The sequence below is a fragment of the Patella vulgata genome, chromosome 1 (genome assembly GCF_932274485.2).
Source record: "Patella vulgata chromosome 1, xgPatVulg1.2, whole genome shotgun sequence".
NCBI classification, from domain to species: domain Eukaryota; kingdom Metazoa; phylum Mollusca; class Gastropoda; family Patellidae; genus Patella; species Patella vulgata.
In genome coordinates, this window is record NC_065879.2 from 70,285,615 (window position 1) to 70,300,260 (window position 14,646).

The window sequence follows — 14,646 nt, forward strand, 5'->3', positions numbered from 1 at the left end:
GTTTAATAAAGCTATTTCAATTGAAATAAGATATTATTTACACAGTGCAATGTTAATGGCGCCTACAGACCGACCCGTGGCGTACAAAAGGGCGACAGGATGGAGGTTTGAAAATATTCCATAGCTTATAACGCACGTAAAATTGTACACTTGATTAACATTTGATTAAGAAAATTAATAAAAATATCAACGGAAGATAATCCCCCGACCTGCTTTCAATCGGATTAAAAATAGGTCCACCCAAAGTTCATCGAATCTTAAAGATACATTATGGGAGATTCGATAAAAAGCTGTCAGTTCTCCTTGTAATAGTTAAAAACTAGATAATATAAGGGGAATTTGCTGAAAATTTCAGTCAATTTGATCCACTATGAACCGAGATTTTAGCGATTAAATTTTCGGCCTAGCCTCGATTATCCATTTCATTATTCAATCATGAATGAAAGTTCAGCAGCAAATCGGTTCCTAATCCAGTAAATAATGCAGACTAGCGATGCCATCGAGAGTTGATTATGGTTTGGATAAATTAATTAATGTCTAATTAATAATTGAGACAACGTTTCAGGTCTAAAGAAAGACCTGAAATAGGCAGATTTAGCTCTTGCATAATGTATGTTTAAAGATGACGCCGGCGTATTTAAATGTTTTATAAATGGTCAAAGCGGACATAACATTTAGTCAAAACGACCATAGATAGGTTATAACCCACATGACAATTAAAACGATGGATTTAGTATTTATTATTGTTGGACTAGGAACTTGTCGCTAACCGCTGTCTTTTTGTTCTTCTTCTTGTTCTTGGGGTGACGCTCTTCAAAAAAGCCTAAGGCTCCGCCAGTTCAAGTCTAATAGACATGAAAATTGGCATGTCTCTTCTTTAAACAGGTCTGCATCGATTTGGTGAGTTAAGAATCTAGTGATAAATATATTTAGATCGATTTTGACTACATTTTGTTGAATTTTACCGTTTTGGTTTGCAGCAGTTTTGACAATATCCAGTTTGTATCGTCTGAATTTATCATATCTTTGCAAATACTGTACGGTAGAGATTCAACTTAGATAATATTGTAGTTCCAGGGATTAACAATACAACAAGTGAAGTGTACAGACTTTAAAAGGGATGGGATATGTGAATAAAAAAACAGTATGCAGGAAGTGCGGTAGAAGTAAAAATCCAATTTTTGTTTTGCTCGACACAAAGCGATTGGGCATGGTGCAATTTCCTGTCCCGAGAAACTCGTTTCCGCTTACTCTCCTGCTACTTACATCGGTCAAGGAAAGTTTTACACTGAATTGTTCACGGCAATGTTAAGCTTGGTCGATACAGTACAAACAATTCGGTGACAATCTTTTGAAGTATACGCGATGCAGGAGAACGTTCTATGTAGAATTAAATGGCCTTACGTGGTCGAGTGATCTTAAGCGTTCGCTTTATATCATAATATTTGTCACTAAGTGAAGTGGCGTGGTTTCAATCCAAGGCTCCTAGTCCTACCTGTTAAGGAGTAAGACCGGTGTCCTTACCGCGACCTCGCGGATTTTGGTCGGGTCCTCTCCACCACTAAAGACCCGGCCGTATGCACAAACCCTTTTTCTGGCCGAATTATTTTGTTCACAAGACTTTAAACCCCATTGCATTCCGGTCATTTATCTTTGATTTTATTGTGAAGTTATATATATATACGTGTAAATGCATTAATGGGCTTAAAAGGGTTGGTTTGGGGCTAGGGATATCTCAGCATTTTAAGATCGTTCGTATATGCGCTTAAGAGGGTGGGGTTGGGGCTAGCGCTATTCAATACTAAATATGATTTCACAAGAACCATAGCCTCATGATGTCGCTAAACTTGTTGGTTTCCCAGTTGTGATTTCCAAAGGACACAATTATTGTCTAACCGTAAGTCTGATTGTCTGTTCTAGTGAGACCTGGTTAATCAGCATCTGTAGATTAATTCATCCAGGCGTTCAACAGATAAGGCGTGGAAAATTGACCAGGGCCCTGTTTCACAAAAACTTAAATCTCCTTAAAATCGTCTTAAACTAAAATTCCATCCTAACTTAAGATAGATGCGTTTCACAAAACGATTTTAAGCATTTTAGATAAAATCCCCTAAAATAATATTGTAAGTTAAAATTCTATCTTAACTTAAAATAGTGGCGTTTCACAAAGCTATTTTAGGGACAATTTTAACTAAAATCAATTTTAACTTAGGATAGCCGTCACCCTCTCCTAACTTAAAATCACGACATTAACAAACATTGATTAGAGCTACGTTGTGGGATCTATTGCGACATATGGATATATTTGGAATAATGATAATATTGCCAATGGCTCGGGTTGTATAATTTAAACATTAACATACTTTCATTCACAAAAATAATTTTCATTCATTTTTTTTTCATTGCATGGGAATATAGCTGCGACCCACCCGTTTATTTTATTGTAAGGCAATATAAGCAATTAGATGACCCCCTAAATTAAAACTCCAAGAACAAAAAAACCCCTCAAAACCCCAGTAAACAAAACTCCTTGTTACTATTTTATATATTACCATGATTCAAGTATAAATAATATTATTTTCAAATAATTAATAGACCCCCTCCCCCCCCCCCCCCCCAAAAAAAAAAAAAAAAAAAATCTAAACCCACTTCATATCTAATGGCTAAAAAAAATATTTTTGTAGGCCTACAATTGTTTAAAATGAGAGAGAGAGAGCGAGAGAGAGCGAGAGAGAGAGGGAGAGAGGGGGGGGGGGGCTTTTCGGGACTAACACATGGTTCAATTTGAATAATTCGCTTGAGCGGAGAAAACCCAAGAGGTTGGACGTACAACCGGGGAATCGAAACCCCGTCAGTCCTATAATACTAGATACGCCATATGCAAAGTATTTATGGCTTTGGGGTTATGATGATTTATATAGGAGCCAAGGGTATTTTATATTGAGAAAAATCATTTTAATTTAGTAAGATAGATAGGCATTATCCAATAAGGAGTATGGCACTTTGGCATTTTCAAATTATTATTGAAAGGGTCAATTCGACTGACATTTCAAATCTAGGCATAACATTGGTTATTTTGTGTATTAGCTTAAAAGTTATTAAATACTTTTAAAAATCGACAACATTTTAGTCTAGATTAATCGTTTGAGTCAGAAATATCACATGTTTGTGAATTTCTCAGTAGTTTCTGTTATCCAAAATACCATAAAACTACGAAATTCAAGCGATTTAGTTTATCCATACGCATTATTTCCATTAAAGCCTGCGAGTAAATCAAATGCCAAGGTCACGAAAGCGACATGCAAGTTCAAGGCCAACCAACTGATACATTTCAAAACAAAAAACACGCAATAAACTTATTTATTTCATCTCTCTACGATTGACTGACCATGTGCAGACATTGTTACAACGTATGAAACCCTCCTCATTGGTATTGTAACGGTTAGTTCAACCTGGCAACAGTTTTCAGTTTCGAAGCGTGTACGCTCACCCCCTATGTGCCTACACCGGAATTGTGCACTGCGCGAGCGCAAGCAATTTTAACTAAAATCTATTAAAATTACATTTTAAGTTACAATCGATCTTCGTGAAACGCTTAAAATTTAAAATTTCAGTTTGATTTTAGTTAAAATCTATTTTAGTGATTTTAGTTTAAGTTTTTGTGAAACAGGGCCCAGAGCTACAAATACTGAAACGATTTGCTTCTTGAGGATGTATTTACACAAACTATTGAATTCTCATATTTACAGTGATTCTTCACAAATCTGATAAAACTTTTAATAGTATTTACACCAATTTGTTTCAACTTTTGTTCAAACTGTTAAGAGTCTTTATATTATTATACATTTAAATAGCATTTTATTGTAGACTAAACGTTAATCATGTCTAAGGTAGCCCAGCTCATGAGGTGCTGGAGTTGGTTTAGCACTTCGATGAACTGTTGATCCATAATCTTGTTCTTGATAATCTGAAAATGGTAAATGTCAGATGGACTGAGTTAACAATTCTCAAATTAAAAAGATATATAATCACCTCTAGTTCAAAAATGAAAATAAGGAATTTATTGCGTCGTCACTATGGTGGGGTTTATGGTTTAGGAGATAATGACTGAAAATATAAGGTACAGTGTATCAGCAAGGATGTTGACTGCTCTGGAAGGCGTCATGTATGCCCTTGACACCCGACGCTCATTTTGTGTCGAATGAATGGATTTAATATTTCTCACGAACACAAAACTCCCCTCATTTTCTTCCTCAAAAATCAGCTGTCATGAATATTTTACGTACACGACTTATTTGTACACGAAATGACAAAACGGATAGAGACACTTCCTTATGCCAACCCGGACCAAGGTGAAAATCCAAACGATTTTCTCCGCACATTTTCTGTATTGCACTTATAACCAGGTATTTCATTATCTGTTTTATTAAAATTTCATGAAACATTTCCTCTGTGTTTTAATATCAGGGCAGAACGATAATAGGAAGCGTTGTCTATAAACCAGCTAAATGTCCCCAATTTCCGTGTAGATCTACACCCAGAAGTAAATCAACACGACACCCCTCCCTCATAGTATAGACTTAAATTGTTTATGGATTCCCCATCTAAAGGTAACGGAGGATAAGTATTTATATAGAAAGCCACAAATAAACAACTTTGAAAGTTAAAATTTATCACACTGTTCTATTACCACATCAAAACAGTTGAAAAAAACATTTTAACTTACGTTCTTGCCAAAAATCATGAATATCTCCTTGGCCCCTGACAGGTTGAGCTGTGAAACGTTTTGGTCTGAAATGTAAAATGTTTTATTGAAAACGCGCGGATTCGATCTAATCAGTGACAACATACATGTAAGTCTATTGCACAACACAATTTCAATGATTTGTGCTACAATATAAATCCTGACGTGTTGCGATTATGTTCCCAATCTCATTTCATTGTCGATTAAACGAAAAATGGATAATATTTGAAGTCGGCTGTGTTTTAGAAATACCTACTAAGCAAAGGAATGGAGAGAGAGAGAGAGAGAGAGAGAGAGAGAGAGAGGGTAACGTCCACTGGACATAAACTAGGTCATTTCGGGACTAATACATGGTTCAACTTTATTTCAAAAATTCGCTTACGCGTAGGGGTCTTTAGCAGTGGGAGGAAACCGGGGGACCCGGAGACCCTACTGATTATCACGTACAACCGGGAAAAGAAACCCCACTAGTTGACTCAATGACAGACCTTATGATACAGCGCGCACGTGCTAACCATTCGGCCATCCAATCCCCTTACGAAGGAATGGATAATAATAATTATTATTATTAAAAAAATTATTAACAGCCCTAATAGTAATACTTATTTTCCTTAATCTCGCTAAATACATGACCTGTGCCTTTTGGGTCAGATAATATCAGTTTTACCGAAATTATACAATCAGCTATTTTTAACAATTAAAGAGGACCTGCCAAATTGAATTTTACTTGGCACCACCATAGACATTAGCTTGGAAATGTAGGTCAAATCACTGGTTAACGCATGTGGATTGTCAATCATTAAAGATACATTATGGGAGATAAGATAAAGAGATGGCAGTTCTCGCTATAATAGTTAAAAACTAGATAGTGTAAAGGTAATTTGCTGAAAATTTCAGTCAAATTGATCCACTATGAGCCGAGAAAGAAGCGGGTGAAATCTTTGCATAGTCTCGGTCGTCATTACTAAAATCATTAATATAAACAGCATAGTCTCGATTATCCACTTTTTTAAATTTAATTATCAATGGCCGTTAGCGGCATATAGGAATCTAATCCAGCCAACATCGAAGGCTAGCCTTGACATCGAGAGTTTATTATGGTCTGGATAAGTTAATTAATGTCTAATTGATAATTTAGATAACATTTCCGGCCTAAAGAAAGACATCGCAATCTACTCACCTGCAACAATCACAACAGCCATCTCCTTCACCACCAGATCCACAGAACCCTGGACAGCAGCGAGGAAAGCAGAACCTCCATAACAGATACAACAGCAGAAGGAGCAGTAAAAGTCCAAGAATAGCCAGAAGAATTACCCAGGCTAGATTAGCGGGATTATCGAAGAAACCCGTAGATGCAGCCGCTGTTGCAGTAGCGCCCGCCCCCGCCCCAGCATCACTCCCTGTACCTGTACTGTTCACGCTTGTAGTAATGTTAATTGTAATATTGACCGCTCTTGTCGTAGCAACCGTTGTAGTCGTGGTGGTTGTGCAAGGGATCCCACTAATAGTTATGGTAGCCGGTCTGTTACTTTCCCTTGGGGGGCTTCCCAAATCTTCAGCGAATACGACTATCGTGTGACTTGATCCTGCCGCAATAGCACTTCTTAGGTAAACGTTACCGGAGGCCGTCACGGCCAGTGGACCACTCTCTGTAGCTGTGTAAATAATTTGTCCATTCGTTCCTGTATCAGCATCTGAAGCTTTTATAGTTTCAATCAACACTGTAATATAAAGTGAAGTATTTGTTAGGACGGTACGCGTTAGTTGCTTCCTCTTTGGATTTATTTACTATCCCTTCAAAATAAGACCTTGGCTCACTAACCAGGATATTCTAGGTTCGATAAAGTTTCCTGGTATTTTCCAGCAGAACACTGGGTGGTATATGATAATCTTCATTATTCCGGGTGATGTAAAAATAAAGGGCGGTATCAAAATACCGACAGTCTTTAGGGGGCTGTCGGGTATCGGAAAATGAATTAGAGTAGAAGCCTGTATAGGGTATTTTAAAAAATGTTTGTCATTGCATAAAACCAATGCGGTTATATCAATATGTCGATATTGAATGAAATGGGGGTTAATGTCCCATCGAAATTTTACTAAAACTAAGATAGGGTAATGCTACTTCGGTAGTTACATATATAGGTTGGTAGGGGGAGAACAGGGTTTCCAGCCATTCTTGTTTGAATTCCTACTGTCAAGGATCGTATACGTCCCACAAGGCATATTTTCCTCGTCAGCCCGTAACAGGTGAGATCCATGCTTAAAAACTCCCGACATTTATTATATATGTCTGTATTTGTGTACATGTAGTTTAAACAAATTAATGACATCTCTAATGCGCGTGTTAACTTCTAAGATAGACTCGACTGTAGCGTTATCTGGGATCTTCTAATAAATGAAATGATCTTGGATTTAGCATCTCACTGTTTAGCACTGTTTTTAATAGGCTAGCTGTCGGTTTAATAACTACAATAAGACATTATATCGTTTGTGAAATTATTCAAGGAAGCATGGATATTATTTATTGATTATACAACTTACTGGGTGGATCGCAGTCCATAATATTATTAGCAATATCAGTATTACTGATGATTGGAGCATTGTCGTTGGCATTGGTGATGGTCAGGGTCAGTTCAGCGGTGTCGCTTAGACCTCCACTGTCCGTTACCTCTATAACGAAGTCCACGGCTTGGGAATTCAGTTGATTTGCATCCAGATCAAAATCAGCATCAGAGGTGATAACTCCGAGGCTGTCGATGGAGAATCTGTCCGTGACGACAGTATTTCCAATTAAAGCCGTTACAATTTTGTAAGTATGAGTATCCAAAATGTCTTCATCGTCGATAAATGTTTGTGGGTCATAGGTTATCTATTAAAATAAATTAGAAAATATAAATTCCCAGCGACAGTTGTGTGGTTCTAGATATCATCAATTAGGTAATATCCAAACCACTGGGTTAAACATATTTTTTTGTCAATGCGTCGTTAAACCAAATTTATTGTATAATCTACATATTTTAATTTAGTAGCCATCGTGTAGTACAAGGATGGACTGGAACTGACGTTACCTTTTAACTGTAAAGAACCGCAACAAACCAAACAGTGTTAACGATCTGTAATAATAAACTTATCTACTGTATTGTGGGTTTACCGTATTAGTTATACATTTTCAATCATGAAACTATTTTTGTCTATGGGAAAGGCAGTTTTATGAACTCTGTAATGGTAGTCTTATCAAAAGACTGGAGAATATCGAGCTAGTTCATAAACTCAGAAACGATGCTCTAGCCTCTATTAACCAGGTTGGTTTGGTAATGATACAAGGATAAAGACTAAATGCTTACAAATCCTTCTTCGACCATTCCTGTTTGAGTCTTCGGAAGGAGAATTGGTTTATCATTTTCATCAATAACTTTGATAATCAGATAGAACAATTTCCTACAAACACCATTCGTTACTGCAAAAGATATATTACCAGTCGAAGCTTCTTCAAAATTAAACTGTTCCTTTATTCGTAATACATCACCTAGAACAAATCCGACAAGTAATATTAAAGGTGTATTTTCAATCAGTGAAAATATATGTAACACGCATTAAAGACGTATTGTTCATGCCCAGAGCCCCCGCAATTTGTAAACAAGACCCGATATATTTACTTCCGGTACGTTGATGGCTGTGTTCAACTTAGAAGGAGTTAAAACATTTAAGCACTGATTGGTCAAGATACACTTATCAATTATTATTTGTTTTGAAGTCTAATCGTGTTATGTAAAACTAAAGTATATAGTTACATTCCCCGCACCCAATAAGATCTGCAAAACCAATACATTAAACGACACTTACTTTGTAATGTAAATTTGTCAGCTATACTGGCAGGTGTTATGGGGTTTCCGTTGTCTATAGATAATGTGCCATCTTCTACGTTAAAAGAATGAAAGTATTGTCCCACGGGAGCTTTCTCAGAAACTGACACCTCTTGATTGGCACCAATTAAAGTTGGTTGCCTTGGATAGTCTTAAATATAAAAAGATTGAAATATGTACAATATCAATCTCAAAACAAAAAAAATCCCTTCATTTTACAGGAGAGTACTGATATTGTCTATTATAAGCAGGTATATAAACGGCCAAACACTACGATTAAACGCTTGCCATTTTACGATAATTTGTGCTAATGATCACTTAAGATCGTGCAAAATGGCAATTTATTCATTCCGCCATACTGTAGCCTCGGTTATATAGGAGGCTATTTCAAAGTTGATTTAATTATATGACCAGTCGAAATGAAAATATGAATACTCGAAATGATCGTGTGGAACGCTCAATGACGGATATCGGAATCTATCCTGGTTAAGCCTGGCACACAGCCCGCCGTACTTGCTACTACGGGCAGTCTACAGGTAAAATTTTAGTAAACCCGTACGTGAGATTCACGCATCACTTGTGTGTGTTGTGTTCGGCACCGTAGAAGGTCGCAGACTGGCCGTAGAGAATTTTGGTCCTGCACAGGCAAATTCTACGGGTCTAGCGAAAAATCACGAACGCATACAGTACGTACGAGTACCGTACTCCTGATGTACCCCAGCATCAACTCAGGAGCACGGCTAATAGGGGCATTGCGATGACAGTATGACAACGTCAAACGCACGGTGTCTGTACGGCTGACGTGCATTAGACCTATTACACAAGTACTTAAGGCTTACTATCATTGTGGTCCACCAGTCAGAAGTACATCTCACTTACCACCTCTGTGTGTGGCGTGCAATCAGTGCACACTTGCCCGTATTGTGCCCTTACTATTTATAAACACTTCACCCGATTTCTTGCTACAGATCTGCTAGCTACCAAAAGCTTAGCTACGAGAACGTAGCTAAACCAGTTGAGATATACCGATGACCGATGTACTTGTTCTTAGCTACGATTGGGTGCCTTTAGTTCCATGTGACAAACTCAATTTCTTTATTAATGCATGTAACATCTTAAAAATTAGTTAATTTTACACTATTGTGACTAATTGAATTTACAGAGGACAGGGTAGTGGCACAACTATCGCCTAACTCCAAATATTCGCGTTTAAATTAATGAAGTGTTGTTTGTATCTGACATACACCGTCATACATCTGTCGTTTAAAAATGGCGTTCTTAGTAAAGGCTTAACGCCTCGAGTTTAAATACGATGATTTATAATTAATTGTAGTTGGATGTGGCAGAAATGTTATAAATAACAATAATTAGTCGTTGTTTTGATGAAAAATATTGTCAATCTTGCTTACTGAGGCCGATCCGATGTGATTTGCGTTGGGCTTTGCTACGTGGAACTATATAGCACCACTTATCTCGAAACACGGAGGGTTGAGAGATGAGGTTTTGACACGTACGGCGGGTTGTGAGCCAGGCTTTCTAAGTGGGAGTAATGATACGACAAATGACTTTATATAGCATTATATATCAGTCTTTACTATACCTATATTTAAATCTACAGTTATCGGTGTTAGGAACTCGTGATAAGCGTCTTTGACTGTAACTTGAAAATTAAACTTCTTCGTTCCCGTACATGCAGCTTCAAATCCTTCTACGACTCGAATCTGACCCGTTTGTGCTGAAATAAACAAATCTCATTTTAATACCCGTTTCAAAAGTGCGATAAAAGGTCTTCGCTATCGTAAAATTTCACTTCAATCATCTTAGCGGAGTTATGGCTACATTTATGAATCGCGATTTTATTACCCTAATGAAAGGTAGACTAAACAACTTTAACAACTAAAGATGCATTAAGTAAAAACTAGACCTACCTATCGTAGGCCTTTTTACTTCCTTGAAATGTAATGTAAATCATTATTTCGACATTCATTCACATAATCAGCCCATAATCAACCATCAAGGCCATCGTATAGGCGACTCAGATATTAAATACATTAGAACATCCGCGCCATACAGTTGGTTAATGTTAAAATGAACAATGATACTTGACAATCGAGACTATTTATGATAAATCAAGCTTTATTTGAGTAATTTAATTGAAATTCATATTTCAGTATCCATATTTAAACTATTATATATCAAAAACAATGCATATTTAATGCAAAGTCCCACCACACAAAACAGAAAACGGTGATGGGGAAAGTGAGAAGGGTGGTGGGGGTAGACGAGAAATGGTATCAGATGTTCTCCAAGGGAAGCATACCCTGATTGGAGCGGTGTTTTGAAAGTGGATGATTTGAAATGCATGATCCAAACATAACGAGCATTATACTTACAATCAAGAACAAACTCTTGAAAACTATTTTGCTGAGAGTATGTGAGTTCATTGTTCTCGGCGTCCCTTGCTGATACTGTGAAAACTAGAGCTCCTACAGTCAAGTCGGCAGCAGCCTTTGTAACCGACTCTGAAAATAATGGGAGTTGAATGTGTTTTAGAATCTCGCTAGAATTGGACTTAGACTTAGGCCCGTGTTTTCTCGGTGTTTCCGTGCGCGTTTTCGCCAGCTAATGCAAACTTTAATAAACTGATAACGTTTCCATGTAACCGGCGAAAACGCGTACATGTCAAACGGGCTTAAACATACATTATGCAAGAGCTAAATCTGTCTATTGCAAGTCTTTCTTTAGGCCTGAAATGTTATCTAAATTATAAATTAGACATTAATTAACCTATCCAGACCATAATCAACTCTAGATGACATCGCTAGCCTGCGATCTTTAGTGGATTATGAGCCGATTTACTGCATAACTTTCCTTCACGATTTAACGATTAAATGGATAATCGAGACTATGCTGTTTATCGTACTGACTTTAGTAATGAAATTTCAATCGCTTAGTTCTCGGTTCATAGTGGATCAATTTAAAAGAAATTTTCAGCAAATTGCCTTTACATTATCTAGTTAGTGAGAACTGCCAACTCGTTATCGAAATTCACATAGCGTTAGTTTTGTCACAGAGTGAAAATAGTGAACTAAATCATCAAATGACACAAACTCCAGCAACATGATAACTTTTAAACAAAAATTTGCCAGGGCGTTCATATACTATTATATTTCCTCCAATCAAAGAGCTCCATCCCATTTCACGGGTAAATGGCCGCCTAAAATAGATGTGTCGTTATTCCGATTGAATCAAATGATTTTGTCTCCATCTCTTCATTTTCTCTGGTTTATGAATTTTGATTTGTAATTCCAATAATTGTATATCTTCTTTAGGAATGTGTTACGAAATGTACGCTTTTCAATATCTTTAGTTCTGATACTTTCTGTTGTGCGGTTATTGGGAAATGCATAGTTATAGTCGGAGATTTGGATAATTGGGAAACACCACAAAACCCATATGAAAGTCATGCTGTCTGTTTACAATTAGCTTTGATTTGAGAACAGACACGAAGCTAACTGATTGACAATTAAATTCCAACATCAACGAATTTAGTCCAAAACACTAATATTTCAAGTTCATTATTCTGCTTCTATTTTCATGTTTACTTACTGAATAAAGAACGTAGAACGGTTTAGAACCGCATCATAAAATAGTACACTGTTTTTTCAACATGGCGATCATTCACAGCAGAGATCTATTCTTAAAGTAAATACTTCGTTGTGCGCAGAATGCCCCACCCCACTATCTACAACCAGTTCCATCCATCTTAAAAACTTACCTCCTGACTTGGTCACAAATTGAGGCGCCATATTAGGAACCACCCGAACATCTGCTATTCCCCGCCTTGTTGTTGAATTCTGATCTTCGCAATCAAATGTTAATTTATATTCATTCACTACAGAGTACTGTATTCTGTTGTTGGCGAATGGGTAGTGAAAAATATTGTATATTGGTTCTGAAAAAAGTGCATAAAAACTTTGTGTTATTAAGAGAAATCGTTATATCTATACATACCTTTTGTGTTTTGTTGTAAAAAAAAGTTAATCCAACTTCTAGAAATAATCCAGAGCAAATAAACAAACATTGTTTTTAATAATAGACAATACAAATCTGTAACTTACGATCGCTGTCATCGTTATCAGATCTTATACTGAAACATTCACCATTGCCACCACAGTTAGTCGTTGGAGTAACAGAAATAAGGGTCACTTTATATCTAAAGTCAGGATCAATGGTGTCATTCAAACATTTGATCTCGCCTAATTTACTCCCGATCTCTAACCCTTCTTCTACATTAGTTACTATAGGGGCATTCAGAATAATAATCTGAAAAAAAACAACCAAATGTAAACATTTTTGAATTGAAAATGTGTACGTATTAATATCATCATGCAATTAAAACCAATGGCGAATGCAGGACTTTTGGTTTGGTTGGAGAGGGGAGTTCTTCACTATTCAAATTTTAAAATTTCGGGGTGTCAATGATGGTTATCTGTGGCGCATATCTGGACCCGAATATGAAATTCAATTTCACAGGCCAGATAACCCCAACAAACAAATAAGCCTAGATTTACACGGTCAATAAAAAATGATTTATTTATACTGTTATTTGGGGATGGGGGTGGATGAGTCCCTACCAGGATCCACGACTAGTTAAAACAAAACTCACCATCAACAAGACCCCCTCCCACAACCTCTGTAGCAAATAGAACCCAACAAAGCAAACATTACCTGGGCCATTCACCAACAATCGTTCATTAGCGCTCGAGTGGCAGACAAAGGTTAGATTTAAATATTTGATTTATAAATTATAGCAAGTTCGACGCCAACAAACATAAGTAAGGACCGTCTAATCAAATGTTTTTAACGATACTCATTTAATAATTTATGTTGGCATATATGCTAAATGTATAAATACGACCCTTTAGAATAAATGAATACGGTGTGACAAACAGATTTAAAAGATATCGAAATATTAAGTAACTCTCAAGGGACACATTCCATTTAATAATAACAAATTCGACTAAATTTATAGTCATTTTGTAAGAATTTATTTTCAAATAGTATGGAATTTACAGAACTCACATGTTTTGATTTGTTTTATATTACTTACCGCTGGTGTTAATCTGAGTATATACACCAGACATATAACAATACTAATCCTATATCTCATAATTTCCATCTGATGGCTGCAACTTCACATAATTTTTCCACAGACGCAAGTATTTTGAAGTATATTGAAATTTCGTATAAAACTAATCTCTGAGTTTTGATCGTTGTTGTGCTACAAGAAACCTAAAGAACACAGAAAGTGATGACGTTGTAGTCGAATTTGTATACAAGCTATTAACATATGTATATTTATATCTTTATCACTATATTACTTTTCATTGTGCAAATCTAACAAAATTGTTTGGGTTGACTTTTGTATGCGTGTGTGTGAATGTGTACAATTGGTGTCAATAAGACATTATTTGTACGAACAGATCTGAATAAATCGCGTTGTTACTACTTCAAAGAATAAACGACAGAAAGACCTTAAGCAACAAACATGGTGCCCCCAATTATTTTCTTCATAAAAATACTTCCCCAAATTAAATTTCACCTGTTGGCCTCGCTGTTTTAATGATAAACATTTAACATTTGATAATAGGGTAAGGCAGGGTTGTTACTTTAGCCCCTTCTTTTCCATTATGTATGTAGTGGATATTAATCAATAATACTAATTATTTGAATAAAACGCACCCAGACCAAGGTGTTTTGTTTCATATCATTATTTGTATACAGAATATATCGGAACTTGGATTGGGGAACAGTTTGAAAATTTAATTGCGTATTTTGTCTTGTAATTTGTTATTAATTAATCAAAAGATATTATTCACACAACTGTCATGGATAGAACTCCCTGGTGTGTTATTTAGTGTAATGTATGACGTACATAATGCATTCCAAACCACTTCTAGACGTCTCCTAGAGGTTAATACAAACCCTCCTGGATACTAGCCAAAATAGAAGAACCTTTTTATTTTAAGGCGA

General features: G+C 36.4%; 1 protein-coding gene across 1 annotated transcript; it reads right to left on the minus strand.

Annotated features, from left to right (window-relative positions):
* Positions 1–3,697: 3,697 nt before the first annotated feature.
* Positions 3,698–13,925, minus strand: LOC126827541 (cadherin-related tumor suppressor). The gene is made up of 11 exons (XM_050557002.2): positions 13,724–13,925; positions 12,732–12,936; positions 12,389–12,565; positions 11,004–11,132; positions 10,211–10,345; positions 8,591–8,761; positions 8,092–8,273; positions 7,289–7,616; positions 5,925–6,468; positions 4,727–4,791; positions 3,698–3,967 (listed from the first exon to the last, which is right to left on the minus strand). The coding sequence occupies exons 1-11, from the start codon at positions 13,790–13,792 to the stop codon at positions 3,876–3,878; spliced, it is 2,097 nt and encodes a 698-aa protein (XP_050412959.1). The 5' UTR covers positions 13,793–13,925; the 3' UTR covers positions 3,698–3,875.
* Between the last annotated feature and the right edge of the window lie 721 nt (positions 13,926–14,646).